Raw genomic sequence first — 21,366 nt, 5'->3', positions numbered from 1 at the left:
ATTATTGGAGGATATGTCATTAGCAACACACCGGTGCATGTTGCTCTTGTATGATGGAGAGTCGCGCATTCTTGTCGAACTGTTAGGAATTGTAGCCACATCAGATAGGTAACAACGCGATCTTCCAGTCCACTGGATTTCTTTGCACAGAGAGAGCCGAAGGTCATCATTTATGTGACACCGATGCCTAATTAAAAGGTTCTTCTTCAAACTAACCTGGATGGGTGTAGGCAGTGGTTCACTCAGGATTTAATTTTGGAGGGGGCTGAGCACTCACGATTTAATTTTTTTTGGGGGGGGGAGAGTTGAGTAGACGATTTGAGAATACACAGTACGCATTGCATACGAGCATCTGCAGTGATCCCCAATACATGATACCCATGATCTCCTCTGGTCCGGCTCGGGCTAATGAAGTAGCACCCGAGCACTACTTCATTCGCCTTGTGTTCACAGCGGTCTAGATTCCCGAACGCTATAGGGCATTCCCACCTTATGTGACCGCTAATTCATAAGTAGCATAGAAATAGAAGACATGACACAACATAATTTTTTTTTAAATTAATTTTAATTAGGAACAGATTTTTGGAAATTTTTCTAGTGTTTTTTCCTTTTTTGGGGGGGTAGGATCAGGGCTCCTTGGCCCCATCCCTGTGTGCGCCAATGGGTGTACGGCAATGAAGAATAATTCGGGACTTCTGGAACATCTTCAGCAATAGCTTAGCCGACAATGTGTGGCACATGTTACTACCTCTCGATCATTGCCTCTGTACAGTTCTACCTGGAGTAGGAACCAGTGACCTCCTCGGTGTGTACAACGTGCATTTTCACAAGTTCTACAACCGTAGTTGTGCGGCCCACGCAGTTAGAGACCTGTTAATTAGCCTTCAGTTGAGAAGTCATGAGAAAGTTCTTGTCTGTGGAAGACGGGAATCGAACCAGATCTTTCCAAACAAAGTACAGAAACCCGGCTGTTATGAAGGCTCTATAATGTAAATGACTCTCTCTCTCTCTCTCTCTCTCTCTGTATTCTCATCATGTATGTACGATGAGTCATGAGAATATATATATTCGTATTTGTATAATATAATATAATATTATACGTTTCTATGTAGTTAATCTCCCTCTCTCACTTTCTTCTGTTTGTTGCACGTGGGTCTTTTTATGTTAATTTATTTAAAAAATTGATGGGCAAAGCATCTACAATACAGAATCCATGTTCAAACAGGAAGTTACCCCCACGCGTACGAGTGCCGAACTGTCGGTGTTCGTGTCAGTATCCGACATATGGGTGCTGTGTGTTCTATTTGTTTGTTAATCGTTATCTTAAGTTTATTTCATTAATTAACATGGCAAAACAGAAAAACGTGGTTTTCCTAAATGAAGAAAAAAAGATTGGCGCAATATTTCCCTGCGATGAGGTGTTTTTATTTTACTAGGCTTATGACATTTTTTGTGCTTTTGAAACTAAAAAGAACGAAGTCATGATTCTTAAAGAGTATTCAAGATGCCCTTTTAATGATGTGTTAATCGTATATGGATATTTATTTTGTTTTCAACTAATAGCGTTATGCTAGTTTAGTTATTTGTTTTGAATTAATTTGAAGATGGAGTTTGCTCGCTCAGTGTTCGGTAAATCACCTGAGGGATACAGTGGAAAAAACACCGCAGGTAAAGAAATTTCCACATGGCATTACATGCCATATGTGGTAACCTGCTGTTCTGCTAAGTTTTATAAATACCTGTGTTTTAGTCCTTGTGAATTATATGGTATTGCTATTTTTTATCATAACACTTTAAAATAAACAATGTTAAATACTCCTGAAGAGCATCACTAGAATTAATATAATTTCATTATAATATGGTGCTTGGAACAAAAAAAAAAAAAAAAAAAAAAAAAAAAAAAAAAATATATATATATATATATATATATATATAATGCTTTTATTTCCCAAAGGAAGCTGGTTTAGTTTAAACTAAACCAGCTTCCTTTGGGAAATAAAAACCAGCTCCTTTAGTTTAAACGTGACTTAATCATAAATAAATACCATATTTTTTCAAGTTGTATAAATAGTACCATTTGTTTTCTACATATTTTAAGCTCTTTTATACATATTTTACATAATAAGTTTGCCCTTTCAATATGTTGTCTCATTTATACTCACTACTTCCAAAGTTACTTTCATCCCCCCCCCCCCCCTAGGTAACATTTACAAGAATGACAGGACTGTACTGTACTGAGTCATTAGAATGAACAAATTATTAAAATTTTGATAATGCTGTATTTTTATTTCGAATAATGTTCTCTCAACCTAGCTGTAGAGAGAGAGAGAGCATCTTATATAGCACTGAACTGGGAGATGGGAAGTTGTGAACCAGTTAGAAAAATCCATACCCAGAACTACATAGCAGGAAAAAGAAAGATAATAGATCATGAGACAGCATAATAGATAGAGAAAATGCCTTGCATTCTAAAAGTAATAGAGAAAAATACTTTTTACCTCCTGTGGCTTAATCTTGGAAAATATAAAACATTTGAAATCAGCATTGTTGTCATGCATTTCTAAATTTGGTAGTATAAATAGATTTGCAAAATATATGAATAATGAAATTAAGCATGCATGGATTGATTCCTGTGTGTTCAGGTTTGTTTTTCAAGATCATGGAGAATGCATCAACAGAAGAAATTTATATGTACTCAGCCAAGGTAAAGCTGCAAGGATGATACTAGGAAATATTAGTTACAGCATTTGATTGATAGAAAGAAAAGAGGAAGTATGATTGACAGCTTTGTACAAAATAGTAGCTTTCATGTTATAATAGCAAGGGGAAGAACAGGTGATGAAATAATAGAACACCTTTAGTCTTCCCTCATTTATGCCATTATCTGGTGGAATTGCAGTGAATGCTATTGGTACCTCCTTAACACATGCAGCGTGAATGATTGCTCAGATGTCTGTGCTTGACACAGTATTAACTTAGGAGAGCCACTTTTTCTTCCCTCTGAGGGTGCAGCAGTTCTGCAAGATAGTACATGGGAAGAAACCTAATGTTAAAGCATTTAGAAGTTTCCCAACCATCTGCTATTTACACTCCCAGATATATGTGTAAATAGCAGCTGAGAATCTGGGTGTAGCAGCATGCAGAGAAATGCTGTCAAGTGATGCTTGGATTGAACTCTGTGCATTCTCTGTGTAAGAGAATGCACAGATTCTCATGATTCTCACTCATTCCTGCTGTATGCCCCTTTTCTATAAATTTCTGACATCAGTGCAGTTTAAAAAATAAAAAAAAATACATCCCCCAAGAAATCTAATGATTGACAAAATGGTTTCCCCTCCTTTTTTGAGGGGGTAGGGAACCATCTTTTTACATCCACTTACCAAAATCCAAGGCGTCATCATAAAAATGACACACACACAGTCACGAGCACAGATTAAAACCTGATCTTCTGTTCTTTGCTTAACCTCAGCTAGCATTTTCTACAATTATAGTTCACCTTAACTATCCTACTACATATTATATGATAGAATGATCTTCTCTAACATGCATTTGTCATATCTGACATTTTACACCAGAAATTACAAACATCAACAACTGCTCCCATTTGCAAAATTTTATATTGTCAGTGTCTGATTTGTCATTATTCATGAATGAAGTTTCTAAATTTTTACGATAATTCAATACAGTTGTTAAAGGAAACTTTTAATAAACAAGAATTAAGGCTTTTTAATTTTTCAGATATAATCGATAAATCTGTTATAATGGTATAACACTAAAATATTAAAAATTTATGAGCTCTCAATTTTTTTTTTTTTTTTTTTTTTTTCTTGCTTACCTACAGATTATTTTGACTTTTATATTCAAAGTGACTTTTTTGTCTTTGGTGGTGGGTGGGTAGGTGGTGTTGATGGTTGTGGTGTTGGTGTTGTACGTAGTTGGAGAATTGGGTAGTAAGAGAGACAGTGAGGTGTGTAGCAACCTCCTGCAATGAATCATTGGAGGCATCCCATAATAATAATAATAATTAATATTGCAATAAAATGTACTCTTAATATTTTAATAGTAATAATAAAACCAATTTTGTTTTTATGTAATTCTTACTACTACAAATTTGAAAGAATCAGCTTAAACTTTTATTTCTGTTGCCAATGATGTTAACCGAAACCTCACTTTACAAAATACAGAAATACACATATGAACCTCATAAGAGCTAAATAAATTCATAAGAGCTAAATAAATTCACTAAATGAATATGATACAAACTGATTCATTTGTATTGTTAATTTTATTGAATTTCTTATTGTTTTCATTGTGTAGAAATTACAGAGACAAAAACACATTAAAGCAGTTACCTGTTCTGCAATTAACAATCAAGGTCATCATCAGGAATACACACACATGTATATATATATATATATATACAACAAAAACTACATCACAATACACTATAACATAACTGTTTTGTTAACTGTTTTTATGTCCATTCTTTCTACACAGTGAATGCTGACCACCGGTGTAACCCTCAGGGCAAGAATTATTGTTTTGACTATCGATGCTTTAGTTTTAATGGACCACAGTCTTAAGATAATATCATGATAATATAAGTTAACACCATATTAAATTATATCATATATTCATTGTGATTACATATACAATCAATTGTTACTGATCGTTTGCAAATGCTTTGTCTGAATATATTGTCATTAGCAATTGGCAACTGCATAAATAAATAGCTATCCAAATTGTTTGCAATGTCTGTGAACATTTGGATAGCTGTTATTAAATATATAACGATTGTATTATTAAAATCTAAATGCTTAAAGTAAGAAACAAAACAAAATATTAAAAGATAATACATTCAGTTATTAATATTTTTTAAGGGTTCCAGTTTTTTCCACTGACTAAACTTGCTGCATCTAGGCATTGCCTTAGTAGCTTAGTGGGTTACATCAGTTGCTCTGACTGCTTCAAACCTGAAGCTGTCAGGTCAGGCAGATCAGTGCTCTCCACTTTATCCCTTCTGACTACCATATTCTTTCTTTCTGAATGTTCCAGCTCAATTTTCTTTATTGTAAATCTTCTCAAAGTAGACTGCTGATATATTAAAAAAAACCTTTATCTCAGTGAAATTCTCAATATCTTCCGATCTAGTTTCCATCAGTAAAAGTACACCTCTCAAATATTTGTATTTCTCATTGTTCTTTAAGACTTGCTCATTTAGTCTGACCCCACAGCATGTACATTTTCTTTATAATTTAAAATTATGTGCCAAAGTCACCATATCATCTGAACACAGTTGCTTTTTTCTTTCTACACATACCAGCCACCGAATTAGAAACTTTTATTAAACATTGTGTTGGATTGCATCTACAACATACCAGGCATTCACTAGATGGTCCTTTAACTGTCTCAGATTCAATGGAAGAGGACTTTGCTCCCAGATCTGTTTTTCTAATATGTCCCATACATTCTCAATGGGGTTCATATTTGGGCTTTGTGGTGGCCAGGAAAGATGGCAGAAATCGCTATCACTAAATCACTGCTGAACAATTCTTGCACAGTGGATAGTAGCATTTTTGTCCATGAAACAACCCTCTCCTTCTGGATAAAAGGTCACCATTGCATGATGGATATGATCGGGAACAATGTTCAGAATTGCTTGGATGACACCCAACCTTCCAGCAATATCAGGGAACCCCATTCTGCACCAACTGAACATACCTACCAAGACACCACCTCATGAACCTTGAGTTGTGTTTACAAGGCAGTCAGGGTTCATTACTTTGAAGGACTTCTGCTAAACTCTCCGCCCACCATAGTTGTAGAGCAAGTTGTACCATGACTTGTTGGAAGACTTTTTTTCCAGTGTCCATTCATGGTTTTTCCTGACACTACTGTAGACTAACTTTCCGGTTCTTTGCTGAAATCAGTGTTTTCCATCTAGGCCAGGGGTCGCCAAACTTCTTTGACCGTTGACCCCTTCAAGAGTTTCTTGACGTTTTATCGATCCCCTCTATTTTACTATTACGTAATTATAATGGGACAAGCGAAAAAGACGCTTATGTGAGTTTTTAGATTGTTTATTTTATAGTTACAGTGTTTATTGTATGTATAATATAGTATATCTTATTATATTACTATTACTACTACTATTACTATCACTAGCAATATCACTGGTATTACTAGTAATATTAATATTAATATCACTGGTATTACTACCAGCCCTGCTCAACTCTTCAACATAGAGAAGTTTAGTTCGTGAATGAATAGCGATTGAATTATAATATGTATGTTGATGAATTTTAGAACATTAATGCTCACTTGTATGTCGATGCGCAAAAATGAGACTGGAACCGAATAGAACTAAGTAAATAAGCAACCACGCACGTGTTGCTATCTCTCTCCTGCTGCACCGGCTGGGCGGGAACCACTGACATCCGTTTATTGGTAAATACGTCATTTTGGCCTACTTGATTGGCCTCCGTAACTATTTTTATGACCTTGCTCCATCTTACAGGTCTTATTCATGCCACTGTTCCCACGATTCACTCTTAATTGCATTGTCATTCAGGATGGAGGGTAATCCAAGTTAACTGAATTAAATATTACCTGTACAATGGTGTCTTATATTTTTCTATCGACCCCCAATCGACCCCTAACAATGTTTTATCGACCCCTGGGGTCGATATCAACCACTTTGGCTACCACTGATCTAGGCATTCAGTGGTCGCCAAAGTGGTCGATATCAGGTTATTTTTCCACTGATTAAACACCCAAGATATTTCACCTTTTGAGAAACCACTCAGTTCTGCTGTTTTCAAAATTGTGGCTACAGTGAGATAGGCACTTGCAATAAGCCCTTTATCAAATTCTGAATGATCCTTCATTTTAACCCATTGCAATCAACACAATTGACAATTATTGAACAACAGCTTTCTTAGATTGTTACCTGGAATACATGTTGACATGCAGGACCAGGTATTTTCCATATGCGCAGCATAAAGGTTTCTAATTCAGTAGCCAGTATGTGTAGCTGTTAACTACATTTAGGGCACCAGTCATCACCATTTCCTTTGTTATTGAGATATGACACTTCCTTATCATAGTCCATGACTAAGTGTAAACCAAATTTAGTTTTCATGTAACTCTTACATATTTTTTATTAGAACTAATTTTTCGTTTTCTATGTTTATTTTTTTTTCAAACTTTCTCAGTTTCTTCCCATTGAATCCAATCAAAGACTGTTTTCAAATATCCAGGGTTACTCCATCATTTCCCTATCATCAAAATAGACCTGTCTCTATTTTGTAAGTTATTTTTGTTGCCATCATCATTTCATAAATCTTTTCACAGTGAAACAATAAATGTTATCTTGCCTCCCTGGTTGGCTGAGTGGCTAGCATATCTGCTCTCAAACCAACAGGCTGCAGGTTCAAATTCCACTATGGATATGAATGTTCATGATTGTCTTTCATCAGCCAGTGTGAGACTACCTCTGTGCTTATTGGAAGCCTAAAGTGGCTTGAGAATGTTCTATGTTTGGTTTCTAGAGCAGGGTTTCCAGACTGTATAAAAATAAATAAAAAAGCACAAAAAGTATATATAAAATTGATAAAAATGGGGAAAAAAAATCCATAGCCCACCCATAGTATGAATATGCTATAGGTTTACTGATAACCTTTCGTGGGTGAGAACCACAAAAAAAATTTTATTTGGACAATAATTCCCTTGGTCAATCATCAAGCATCATCTTAAAAAAAAGTATCATCTTGTAGTATCAAAAGTAGTATTGTAGTATCAGAAGTATCAAAAAACCCTCTCAGGCAATGCATTCCATGCTTGTATTCTCAATGCAAAAAACTTATTTCTTAGCCTTTTACTCACCACTTCCTTTTGCATCTTCTAGGGATGGCCCCTTGTCCATGCTCCTTCCTCTCATTCTGTCATATGAAAAATCTCCTCAGTATTAACATGTAACCTTTCAACAGCTTAAATTTTTTGATTATATACCCCTTTTCTTCTCTATCCAATTCTGTACTAATTTCTTCAAAATATTAACAACTACAGAAGAAATACAAACAGTCTTATAGTTTCATACCTTCATTTTACTGTCGCCCCTTATGTAATGGTACTATCTTATCCTCCTTTCACTCTACAGGAACCTGTCCCATTGCAAGGCTTTCAATAAACAGCCAAGCTAATGGTACAGTAAATTCCATCTAGGCCTCCTGCCTTATTAACATTTAGTGTACTCAGTATTTGGAATACACTTCTTCCTTCACTTCTAACACTTCATTGTTCATTATCCTTCTAGGAATATAGCTTGCTATACCAGGATGAAACAAACTAATAATGCGATCATTAAATAGTTCAACTATGTCATCTGCTTTGGTTACCTGATTCCCATTTCCATCCAGTAAGGTAATCTGTCCACAATAATTTTTTCTACTACTCGCTGCAGTGAGAAAACTCCTTCGTATTCTCCTTGGATTGCTGCACCAGTCTGCTCTCATATTCTAATTTTTGTCTCCTTACAATACTAGTTACTTTCCTAGTCTGAGCCTATATTCTTCAGCAACTACTCCACATTATTCTCTTTATGTGCCTTCTATAATCTCTTTTTCTTCTGCAATTTCCCCTTTATTTTTCTGGTCATTCATTTGACTTCAATTTTCATCACTCAAGGTATACAATCTGCCATTCTGCCTTGGAATCAATGCAAATGCTTTGCCTTGTCCATTTTTCCTTTCTTTAAGTTGACCTTCTCAGTCAGTTTGTCTCATGTTCTATGGATCTGCAGCAGTGCCAAGTGGGATGATCCTGAGGATTTCTAAGCCTCTTGTCTTTAGTCTGAGTGCTCTTTATATTCTCTTGAATCAAACACATTCTCCACCTAAATAATTGAAATATTCCTTGCTGGAATGAGGAACTTCATTCCACTCCACACAAAATTCCCAATCACTATGCAACCCCTAGTTCTCCAACAAGAATGCTGAAGTAGTTCAAGAGTTTCAGCATATCTTAAATTGCTTCAGTCCAAAACCCTGGTCTAGTCCAGGCAACACAACATAAAAAAAAAAAAAATCCAAAACAAACTTTTGGTAAAAAAACTGTCTCCTGCCTTCTAGTTCCCTCATCAAGGCTCTTAGTGTAGCTTTTGTCCTTCCATGCTTTCACCTCTTTTACACGATTCTTCCTAATTCAGTCAGTATTGAGGAAGACCTTTGGTTGGAAAGACCTAGTTTGAATAAGATTTTAAGCAATTTTTCATTTGAAGTTAGGTCAGTTAGTCTATTTCTTAGCCAACTGCCAGAGTAAAGGACCTTGACTTTCCATGACATCTATAGCGTACAGGGCAGGAAATGGGAGATGCAAACAGATGCTCTATCAGAGGGAATGGACTGACTCTCCATACTGTGATTGTTGCAATGTTACCTAGAACTTTAACTATATTTGCTAGTGACTGCGTGTATTCTATTATCCGAAGTTATATGGACTTTTTTTTGTTAAACCCGAAGCTACATAGCTATATAGTGGGAGATCAGGGGAGAACCAGAGGTCATCCCTGGAAACTGTATAAAGAGGGTGTGAGTAGGGGAGTGAGAGGCAGGTTTTTTTTCGTGCAGAGTTGTGAATGATTGGAATACCTTGCCTGAGAGTGTAGTGTCTGCAAGGAGTTTGAATGTGTTTAAGACCCGGTATGATGAGATGTGTGTGAGATAAAAGGACCTCCTAGATGAGTCTTTGACTCCATGAGGTCTTGTTTAATAATAATAATATTGTAATTCAGAATCTGACTGTTAAACTGTAATGCCTTTTCTGTTTTATGTAATAGTTCCACTTGATTATTTACTCTACTTATCACTGTTTATGTATATCATTAAATAAATAATAAATATTGACACGGATTGGTTTTCTTGATTTTCAAAACCTTGAGTTTTGCATCCTGCAAAACAAACAAATCAACTAGAGGAATACACACACACACACAACACTCAGTTAACAGACAACATACTGGCCTCATACCCTTAGATACTTGAGACATAATTCCAAATTACCAACCAAATTCTCTCACATCAGGTGGTGTCATGATAACAGCATCTAAAGATAAGTCTGATTTCTGTATGTGTTCTCTTTCAGCTCTTGTATAGATTTCCAAAAATACCCATCTCCCACTGTACTTTGAACAACTCACTGCATTCCTCTTCTGATCTTTTGCTAGAAAAATTCATCCGAAAACTTCTCAGCATTCTAGATACTGTTATTAATAACATTAATACCATCAATATCAATACCATATAAAGTCTTTTACTCCAGAATAACACATCCTGTATCACTTAAAAGCTGCAATACATATTGACGTGTGATACATATTTAACATTTAATGCCCAGTAGCATTAAATGTTAAAAAAAAAATGAAAAAATCAGTTATCAAACTATCATCCCATTACCTTCACATTGATACTTTTGAAAGTAGTGGAGAACATCATTAATTAACCAACTTTTTCTCTACCTGGAAGCACAGTTAATTAGTGATCACCAATATCGATTCTCCACAGAAGATATCCAGATTTCTTATCCGACCCTGCTCACCTTTAACTTCAAGCCCTGGAAAACTTTGAAGAAACTTGTAGTTGATCTTGATATATCTGAGGCATCAGAGCATTTGATTGGTTTTGGGTAGGCTTTTTACCAATCTACCACCTTAAGATTTCCTCATGTCTTTTCTGATTGATCACCAGTTTTGTCTCTGGTCATTCATCGCATGTCATGATGCATGGTTTCCTTCATCATATTTCTGTGTCAAAGGCCATGAGAACTCCAGGGATGTGTATTTTCACGCATCCCTCTATACATTAATGACTTTTTTTCACTGAACTGAAATCCTATCCATCTTATTAATATTGTACTTAATAAAAAAGTTTTCATGAATATAACCAAATGTGGGCATAAATTTATTGCCAGCATGCTAATAAATTATATTACACAAAAATGCGTCATAAATTTCATCAAAATTAAATTGCAATATGTTTTTGGCTAAAGTTATAAATTTCCTAAAGACATAGTTAAGAAATTAATGTACAGTGTGCTTACAAAAAACTCTGAGGAGAAATATTTCAGTAAATATGTCCATCCCAAACTGTGATGTAGCTCTCAAAACATTGTACCATACATTGTATTAATGTACAGTGCTTACAGAAAACTATGAGGAGAAACATTTCAGTATGGAATATGTCCATCCGAAACTGTGATGCAGCTCTCACAACATTGTACCATACTTAACACCAAGTGATTCAGGAATTCTTGAGGCAAACTGGCCCATTCCTCCTTCAGAGCAAGGATAAGGCCTTGTTTGTTTTCTGGAAGGGAATTTTGAACAGCAGTGTGTCTCCCTATTTCATCCCAAATGTGTTCTATGGGGTTGAGATCAGATGAGCATGTTGACCACTTGATTTGATTAATACCCTTGATCTCCAGAAGAATCTTCACTGCTCATGTACGATATGGTGTAACATCCATAAAAATGAATTCTTTGCCTACAGCACCATGGAACAATCCAACATAACATCGATGAACTTTGTTGCAACATTGTTCACTAGTCATAGTCTCTTTTTCCAACATTTGTGGCTCAGTGTGTCCATTAAACATAATGTCTTCCCACACCAGGACCTCAGTACCACCATATCTATCCCTTTCAAGAACATTCTCATGATGGTAAGTACCACTTTCATATTAGATCAAGTGTCATCTAAAATCAGAAGAAAGACTGAAACAATTCTTGTATGTAAAGAGTACCTTAGCTCATTGGTGTCTTATCCAATTTTTATAGATATGACACCACTGAAAATATGTTCTACGATGAGCTGTGGCTAAAGGGACTCAGGCTACAGGCATATAGCCCTACCTGTTGGAGACATCTTGCCACAGTTTGTTGAGATATCTACTTGCCTATGCTTGAATGGTGCAAGCTTGCAATCTGACCTACCATGGTGCATCAATTACGTTTTGCGGTTAAAATCCAAAATCTGTCTTCATGTTCTGTGGTAGAGCAAGGGCAACTTCTTAGCAAACATCTGTAATACACACATTCCATTGGTTTGAAACACTACCTAGAGCCTGGATACAATGCTACGTGATGTTCCCAACTCTCTGGCAATATCAGTAATTCTATGACTTTCTTCAAGCCTTCTAATAATTCTCTGCTTGAAATCATCTAGATGATGTCTTTGAGACATTACAAGACATCCAAGTTTGTAACTTCATGAAAGGGGCTTCCTTCAGACACAAGTTGTTTAGCACAGCCTTTTGCCTTTTATCCTGTTGAGTGCTACCATGTGACCCATTTGTGGACGATTCATTTGAAAATTTAAGTGTGTACCTGCTTTCTACTCGAAATCATCAGTTATACAAATGACCACAAGCTTATTTGACTGAATTTGTGGTTGTGATGTTCAGCAATAACGTTTGTCCTCAGGTTTTGGACACCAGTATATTATATACCGTGTAAAGTATTTATTCCAGAATAATTCTGTTGTCATCTTGTCCATTGAAGAGTCTTAAATATTTCCATGTGCTCCTTGAACTGCTTTGGCTATGTTGATGATTTTGTTTGTATAGAGCTGTTGTTCAGGATTAGGTTTTATTGCTTGCAAGCTGCTGTAATTGCTGGACAGGTAAAAATGTAAGTGGGTCAGTTCAGTATTAGGGCAGTTATTGCAGTTTCTATATGTTCTCATATCATCCATATTGATCTTCATTCCTCTAAAATGTCCTGTTTGGAGTCTTGCTATCATGGTGGAGGTCTTTCTGTCAGCATTAATTTTGGGAATTTGTTGTTGCATCCCTGATTTTAGTGGAATTAGTTTAAATTTTGCTAGTGCATTAGCATCAGCAAGAGTTATGTCACTTTCTTGGATGAGTTCTCTGGCCTCTTTTGCTAATTTATCATCTGCTTCATTATAATCAATGTCTACATGAGCAGGAATCCATTGTAAAATGCAACTTTTCCCCCAAACACTTGAGTTGGTTTAAGAGTTTATGAATGTCTTATGTGAGCTTGGTATTGCCATTTTTGATTGTCTCCATATCTGATCTTGAAGCACTGTAAATTATAATCCCCTCTGATTGTTGAGATTATGATAATTTTAAATAGGCTTCGAGTGCTTTCTTTATTGCATAAAGTTCACTTGTAAAATTGGAACCAATTCTCCTTGATCCAACTTTTATTGAAAGTTTTTCACCTTTCGGGAGTAGAAAGACAGCACCAGCACCTCCATTAATCATATTGGTGTCTGACGATCCATTGGTATAACAAATAACCTGTTTGGAGGATGAAAGAAGGTTGATAGTGTTTAGACCTTTTTCTTTGAACATTTCTTTTGACTCTTTTTTGTACAGAGTTTTATAAGGTTTAGATTTCTGAAGGTATTTGAAGGTAAAGGATTGGAAAATACAGGTTCTTTGCCTATGTGGGCATTTAGGTGATCATGACTATTTCCTTCCTGATAGTGTTGTCATATTGTAAAGTTGATAATTTGTGAAGTCTGCATTTTTGATTCCATATGTTCATAAGTTTTTAGCTGAGATGTGATTGCTTTGGTAGCTTCTGATATTATTAATGAATTTTATGGTGGCAAATTTCCATCTGTCCTCCAGCAGGTCAAGCCTGCATTCCTGTTGGGCTCTGATGTTGTTAGTGGATGAGACTGCACCAATGATAATCTTGGACGCTTTTACTTGTACTTTGTCTAATTTTTCCTTTACTGATGAAGCTGAAGGTGACCAGATAGGTGCTGCATATTCCATTATTGGCTTTATTAGTGTAGTGTAAGTAGTTTTGAGAATCTTTGGCTTTGCACCTCAATTTGTTCCATAAAGCCTTTTCAGTATATTTAGTGTTTTGAGAGCCCTGTTGGAAGTGTTAGAGATGTGTTGTGCAAAATGTAAGTCTTGATCAAGCATAATGCCAAGGTATTTTGGATTTACAACTTTTTCAATTAGCCTGTTGTTAATCATGACTTTGAGATTGTAGGAATGTCCATTTTTCCTGTCTGTACTAAAGATGCTTAGTTTTATCTGGGTTAATTTTGAGTTTAAGTTTATCTGACCATTTTTCTAATCCTCTCATGGATTTATTTAGAATCTCTTCTGATTCTTTAATTTTATCACTAGTGTGCCAGGTGGCTGTATAGTCTGTAGCAGGCTACTTTTGTGTCTTCTGTAAGATACGGATGAATGTTATTGACGTATAAAAGGAATAGTAAGGGACTGAGTACTGGGGCCTGGGGAACACCAGCCCAGGTTCTCCACTCTTTAAATATTGCTGCATTGATTCTAACCTTGATCTTTCTTCTTCTCATGAAATCAGCGATCCAGATTAAATCATTTCCTCTAATTCCAATATCATGTACTATTTTATTGATTTTTTTGATCCAAACACGATCAAAAGCAGCAGTCATATCAAGGAATATGTCAGTTGTCTTTTTTGTTGGTTTTTCCCTGAAACTAGTCTATTATTCTTTGGCAGAAATTGAATAATTGATCTGTCGTCGAATGACAGGCTGTATAGTCAGTTTGGTAGTAGTAGTTAATTTTCTTATTTTTTGTGAGCCAATGTATGAGTCTGCAGTGTATGATTCTTTCAGGAATTTTACAGAGCATGCTAGTTGATGCGATAGGTCTATAGCTTTGACATTCTGCAGCATTTTTGTCAGGTTTTAGGATGGGTACAATAACTGATTTTTTCCATTCTTTTGGTAGTTCCTGGTTGCCAAGAAGTATTAAGAATGTCTAGAAGTTGTTCTTTGATGTTTTTGCCAGGGTGTTTGACCATATGAACAAAGATAAAATCATTACCAGGAGATTTATTAGGTGCAATTTTCCCGATTGATGAATTTAGTTCACTTAGTGTAAATTCTTCAGAGAAGATGTCATTAGATTTGTGTTCTTGCTTGTTTTAGTATCTTACTTGTGAGTTTATTGAGGGTCTTGTCCTCTCTCCGTTATACTGAAGTTTGGAGTTGTTTGAATAGTTTCTTGCCAGTATGTTTGCCATTTCTTGATCTGTAATATCTTTTTTTTTACTCAGCGTTTATGATGAAGTTTATTTTCTATTAGTTCTCTTCTTTGATGTTGTTGTCTAGGATTCTAATGATGTTCCAGTGTTGGCTATCTTTTCTTGGATCCAGATTACTGCAAAGTTCTGCTCATTTCTCCTGCTTGCACTTCCAAATTTTCCGCTCTGTTTTTTTGTGTTATATCCATTAAATTTTTTCTGGATTCATCAGTTTTATTAATTCTAAATTGTTCATTGATATCTTTTCTTTCTGTAGTCATTGAATCGATATTGTGATCTTTCCAGTATGGTATCCAGATATTTTTCCGTTTGCCTCTTGGTATTGTTGCTTTCGCAGCTTTATTGATGTGTGAAGTAAGGATTTGTAATTTTCTATCAAGGTTACCAGAGACAAAGGTTCTCCAAGATTTGAGTAAACCTTGTGCAGTCAACTTTTCTCAAGTTCCATGTCCTCTTGATTTGCTGTTCTTGATCAATCTTGAGGTTGTTGTTGTTATGGGTCTGTGGTCACTGATAGTGTTTCCCAAAATTTTCCATTGTGCCCTTGATGCAATGCTATAATTAATTGCTGTGATGTCGATATCAGATTCAGTTCCCATAGTTTTAGAGACATAAGTACTCTGTCTGTTAATTGTTGTGAGTTCCAAGTCTGTAAAGAGTTGATCTTTATGGTCTAAATCGGGGAGCCCCGCATTGGGTTTTTTGCATTTAGGTCACCGAGTATGATGGTTGCATCATTTGGAGCTTCGCTTAGCTTTTCAATGATGTCTGTGTCAATATTTGTATTATCAGGTTGGTAGACATTTGTAATTGAAATTGAATGATTTGGTAGGTGTATTTCAATGGCTTGAGCTTCTGTTGAACTGTTATTATTTAAATATTGATTTAGAATGATTTCTTTGAATTTGATTTCTGGAGTCTTCAAAAGGATAGCAAGCCCTCCACCAGTTCTTTTCTCTCTATCTTTCCTAAGAATTGTGTATCCTTTGATGCTGAAGTTCAGATTTTTGTTTAGTTTTGTTTCTTGTAGACAAGCAATATGGATACTGTTTTTGTAAAGTATGTATTTAAGTTCATCCATTTTTCTCTGAGCATCATTGATATTGAGTTCGTCAGGAGCCCGGACTGCAGCCCAGACACATCGGCTGCCTCGGATGCAGTAGCATTGGTTGATTTCTTTCTGTGACTCTTCATTGGAAAATTGGATGCTGTTGCCATGTTAGTCACCTTGAAATCGGACCATAAGAAGTTTGGTCAAAAGCTTCAAGGATCCAGGGGAGGACCATGAGGAGGTGTGGTCAGACTTCTCCCTCCCCAGTAATTCTGTTCCACATGGAATAAAGCTGAATGTGAGAATTACAGAGGAATTTCTCTACTAGTGTTCCAGATAAGATTTATGCAAATATACTTGAAAAGAGGTTGGGAAAGATTGTGGAAGAGAATGTGTGGTCAAACTTCAAAATGGGGAAATGGACAATGAAACTTATTTGTGCCTATGTGTCCCACAGAAATCTCTTCTAAGGAAGAAATGCAGGAATTTTTTGTGTCATTAGACTAGGCAGCTGACATAAAGAAAATGGAAAAAGTGGTCCTTGTTGGACACCTGAACAGCAGAGTAGGAAATGAATCTCACTAGGCATATAGGAACATTTTGGGAAAATTTGAAGAAAAGGGCAAATCTAATAATAACGGTAAGTATTTTGCTCAGGATATGGACAAGTTGTTACTAGCAGCATGTTTCAACATAACTAGAATTCCCAGGGTGGCCTCTTGTGGGAACAGGTGCTTGGGGGGAAGGGGAATGACATCAGGTAACACTGAGTCCAGTGGAGTCTGGAGGGTATAATGATAGTTATTTTTAGAGGAACCTGTGGCATAGTATAATTATTAAAAACAAGATGTAAGTCCACAGTAATAACTTTAATTAATAAATAAGGTAGATATTTCGTACTAAAACTAATAGTACAGCTTCAGTGTTACAAACAGATAGGAATAGAATACAAGTAACGAACATTCAGTGGATCACCTATTAAAATACAATGTTGTCACGAGCTAGGAAATGAAAGAAATTAATAAATAATTAATATTTAAGATAATTTGTTTTTTTAATGATTACATAAAATAAAAGTCTCCCAGATCTTCGAGAGAGAGAGAGAGTGGCAATCATTTCGATTTAAATTCGGTAGGTGTAAAAAAGCTTCACAACTTTCTTTAAAGAGGTGTTCATATCTGAACCTGCATCTATGAAGGAGAATAGCTCTATCCCACTGGATATTATGGGTAGTGTAATACTGTGTTATGGTAGACCAGACTTCTGAGGTGTGTTGTAATCAATATAATATTGAGGTTCTTTAATTCTTTTTTCCAGAGAATGGCCAGTTTGTCCAAAATAAGAAACCTCACATTCACAAGGAATTTGGTAAACGCCAGCCAAACACAGAGATGACAGTTTATCTTTTGTAGAAGGCAATGAGGTCTTTGGCTGGCATTTACCAAATTCCTTGTGAATGTGATGTTACTTATTTTGGACAAACTGGCCATTCTCTGGAAAAAAAGAATTAAAGAACCTCAATATTATATTGATTACAACACACCTCAGAAGTCTGGTCTACCTCAACACAGTATTACACTACCCATAATATCCAGTGGGATAGAGCTATTCTCCTTCATAGATGCAGGTTCAGATATGAACGCCTCTTTAAAGAAAGTTGTGAAGCTTTTTTACACCTACCGAATTAGGTGATCCACTGAATGTTCGTTACTTGTATTCTATTCCTATCTGTTTGTAAGCTGTACTATTAGTTTTAGTACAAAATATCTACCTTATTTATTAATTAAAGTTTATTACTGTGGACTTACATGTTGTTTTTAATAGGTATAATGATAGGTATAAAAGCATTGACATTTTTATGCTTTATACTAATGCCAGGAGTATCTGGAATAAAAGAGATGAATTGGCGGCATTGATAGCATTATCCTGGCCAAAGATTATTGGGATCTCTGAGACATGGTTGGCAGAAGTTGATATAATAACAGGAATAGAAGTAGCAGGGGTACAGCATTTTTTGGCAGGATAGGAAGGGAAAACGCAGTGGAGGAGTACTGCTTATGATAAGTGATGACATTTCCTCTAACAGTGAAGCTTTGGAAGGCAGTGACACTAATGGTTTTGAAAGCATATGGTGTGAGGTAGAGGTGGGCAAGACAGGATATTTAGTGGGATGTTGCTACAGGCCAAGGAGCACAGACGAGTTGAGCTTGACAAGTGCAAGAAGAATGATTGTTATGGGAAATTTTAACTACAGTAGTGTAAATTGGGAAGAGGAAAATGCATGTAGTAATAAGGGAATGGAATTTCTTGAATTCTTGAGGGACAGATGTCTTAGGCAACATGTGATAGAGGGAACAAGAGTTTTGGATTTGGTCATAGCATCAGAAGAGCTGATAATAACTGAGATGACATCTCTCCAACAGGAGGGAGCGATGTTGTTTTGGACCATGTGGTTTTGACTTGGAATATGAATAGACATGCAGGAGTATCAAAGAAAAGGGAATGTATGTGAAATTATAAGCCAGGTGATTATAATAGCCTTAGATATCAACTTGGGGCAGTTCCTTGGGGCAGAATTAGAAGTTGTAAGTTTATTTATCACTTGGTTAGACTATAATGAATTTAGTTTAATCCTTTATCCAAGTGTGAGCAAACAAAGTTTGCGCCTGAAAGTATCTTCAGGACTGGGGTAAGGTAGTACAACACCAGGCAACTCGTTGCAAAGGTGGAGCAAGCTAACAGCACTCCTATCTCAGTATCTCCCATAATGCAAAAAACATCTCCTTGCGGATATGTATAATGTTCTGCATTAAGGGAAGGGCCACTACCCAGACTAGTTTCGACCTTTATTGAGGGGTCTCTTCAGTGGAAGCCAGGCCCAAGTGGAGATGCTAGGCAGAAGCATTAGCAAGGTCATCTCCACCTATAGGAGTTGCCAAACGGTGTGCCACCTTTTTATTAAATTAGTCTGGATTTAGAGAAAGATGTTGTAAGTTTATTTATCACTTGGTTAGACTATAATAAATTTAGTTTAATCTTTTATCCAAGTGTGAGCAAACAAAGTTTGCACCTGAAAGTATCTTCAGGACTGGGGTGAGGTAGTACAACACCAGGAAACTCGTTGCAAAGGCAGAGCAAGCTACCATCACTCCTATCTATTTAGACATCTTTCTCTAAAAAGTTTGTGCCTGAAAAGATATTTTCAGGCACAAACTTTGTTTGCTCACACTTGGATGAAGGATTAAACTAAATTTATTGCAGAATTGGAAGGCTAGGATATCATTAGTGCATGGGAAATTGTGAAGGAATATTTGTTGGCCGCAGTAAAAAGCTATATTTCATGAGTGAAGAAAATGACACAATTTGGTGTAAAGTGGATGACAAACAATATCATACAGGAATTGCAGGTGAAAAAGAGGTTATGTGAGAGATATAAGGAAGTGGTAGAGAGCAGATGCAACTAGAATATAAGACTCAGGCCAGGAGAGTGACTAATATGGTAAGGAAGGTGAAACTGGAATATGAGAAGAGACTGGCACTTAGATCCAAAGAAAATCCTAGGGAATTTATTAGCTATGTGGCCAGTAGGAGGATAAATGATTGTGGAAGAATGACATTGTGGGATAAAAATGGGAATAGAGTGACTGATGCAGAGGACATAGTGGAGTTGTTCAATAAATACTTTATTGGGTATTTCATTCTGGAGAAGTTAAGTTTTAATACTAGAGGGATAGGGCAGGTTCAAGGTTTAGAGATGCAAGAGGAGAGAGTGTTCCAAATATTGAGTACTCTGGATGTCAGTAAAGCTGTGGGACTGGATGGTATTTCACCACAAGTTTTGAGAGAATGTGCTAAAGAACTGACAGCTCCAGTGACTTGGCTTTTCAATGAAAGTCTGGCTACAGGAAAGGTGCCCAAGGAATGGAAGGAATGGAAGATAGTGGCATTTCATAATGGTGGTAACAGACTGGATGTGTCTAACTATAGGCCAATTTGTGTTTAAGATCTTGGAGAAATTAGTGAGGGACCATATACAGTGTTGGGCATATGAGGATAATATCTGTGAGAGTCAACATGGATTTGTTAAGGGATGCTCTTGCTTTAGTAATATGATTGCACTTTTATAATAAAGTGACAAGGGCAGTCGATAAGGGAAGGCATTTTCTAAGCTGATATTTAATTTGTACCACATGGGTTTAGATATCAGGTTAGTCAACTGGATTCAGGATTGGCTGTCTGATAGGTATCAGAGAGTTGTGTATGGTGTAGCAGTATCAAGGAGGCAGAAGGTTACAAGTGGGGGTCCCAAACGGCTCAGTACTGGGACCTGTATTGTTTAACCTTTAATCAGTGATATTGTCAGTGGTTTGCAGGGGGATATTCAGTTGTTTGCAGATGATGTGAAGCTGGGAAGGGTTATTAGTAATAGTGCAGATGTGGCAGTCCTGCAAGAAGATTTGAATAAACTAGACAGATGGGCAAATGAATGGGGGGATGTCTGTTTAATGCAGTAAAATGTAAAGTCTTGAAGTTTGGGATGCATTGATCGGAAACTGCATACTTGATTGGAGGAAGTAGGGAAAACAAGAGATCTGGGGGTGATGATCGATAGAAAACTGAAATTCAGGGAACATATTGTAAAGGTGGTGAAGGTAACCCAGAGGATTGATGCAATACTGAGAAGGACACTGACCTGCAGAGATAAAAGAGTCATTGTTTTATTGAATAAGGCCTTGATCAGACCACACTTAGACTATTGTTGTCATATTTGGTCCCAAGGATTTGAAGGGGATAAATTAACTGTCGAAAGGGTACAGAGGCAGATAACAAAGATGGTTTCAGGTCTGTGCAATGTTAGTTATGAGGATTAGCTGAGGGAATGTGGACTGCATAGTTTGGTAGATAGAAGAAAGAGAGGTGATATGATTGACAGGGTGCTCTTTCGCACCCTGTCAATCTCAATCCTTTCGCACCCTGGAAGTTGCAAAAGGAAGCTGTGAGCAAGAGGGTGAGGAGTGGTTTCTTTGCATGGAGGGTGGATTGCATTGCTTGAATTGAGTGGTGAGAGCAAGAACGGTCAAGGAGTGGTATAATAGACTGTGTTTCCTAGGAAGGACCTCCCACAATGAGTCTTTTGACTCCATGGAGTCCTGAATAATAATAATAAAGATGTGCACAAATTCACATGGAGAGAAGACATGAAAAATATGAAAAGCCTCATTGACTACATTATCGTTGT

The 21,366-nt window shown here is 36.5% G+C and overlaps 1 protein-coding gene across 1 annotated transcript in view; it reads left to right on the top strand.

The window, feature by feature from the left end:
* Positions 1 to 1,282: 1,282 nt before the first annotated feature.
* The window catches only part of LOC150107901 (small G protein signaling modulator 3 homolog), a 231,624-nt gene continuing 211,540 nt past the window's right edge, over positions 1,283 to 21,366 (top strand). The window contains exon 1 of the mRNA XM_090415425.1: positions 1,283 to 1,668. Within this exon, the coding sequence (XP_090271551.1) occupies positions 1,605 to 1,668 (64 nt within the window). The 5' untranslated portion in view covers positions 1,283 to 1,604. The remainder of the gene's footprint in view (positions 1,669 to 21,366) is intronic.

This window comes from Typopeltis vanoorti, chromosome 3, assembly GCF_054136105.1.
Source record: "Typopeltis vanoorti isolate ZY-2024b chromosome 3, IOZ_Tvanoo_1.0, whole genome shotgun sequence".
NCBI classification, from domain to species: Eukaryota; Metazoa; Arthropoda; class Arachnida; order Uropygi; family Thelyphonidae; genus Typopeltis; species Typopeltis vanoorti.
Note: the sequence above shows the minus strand (reverse complement) of the source record. Positions and strands in the feature narration are given on the sequence as shown.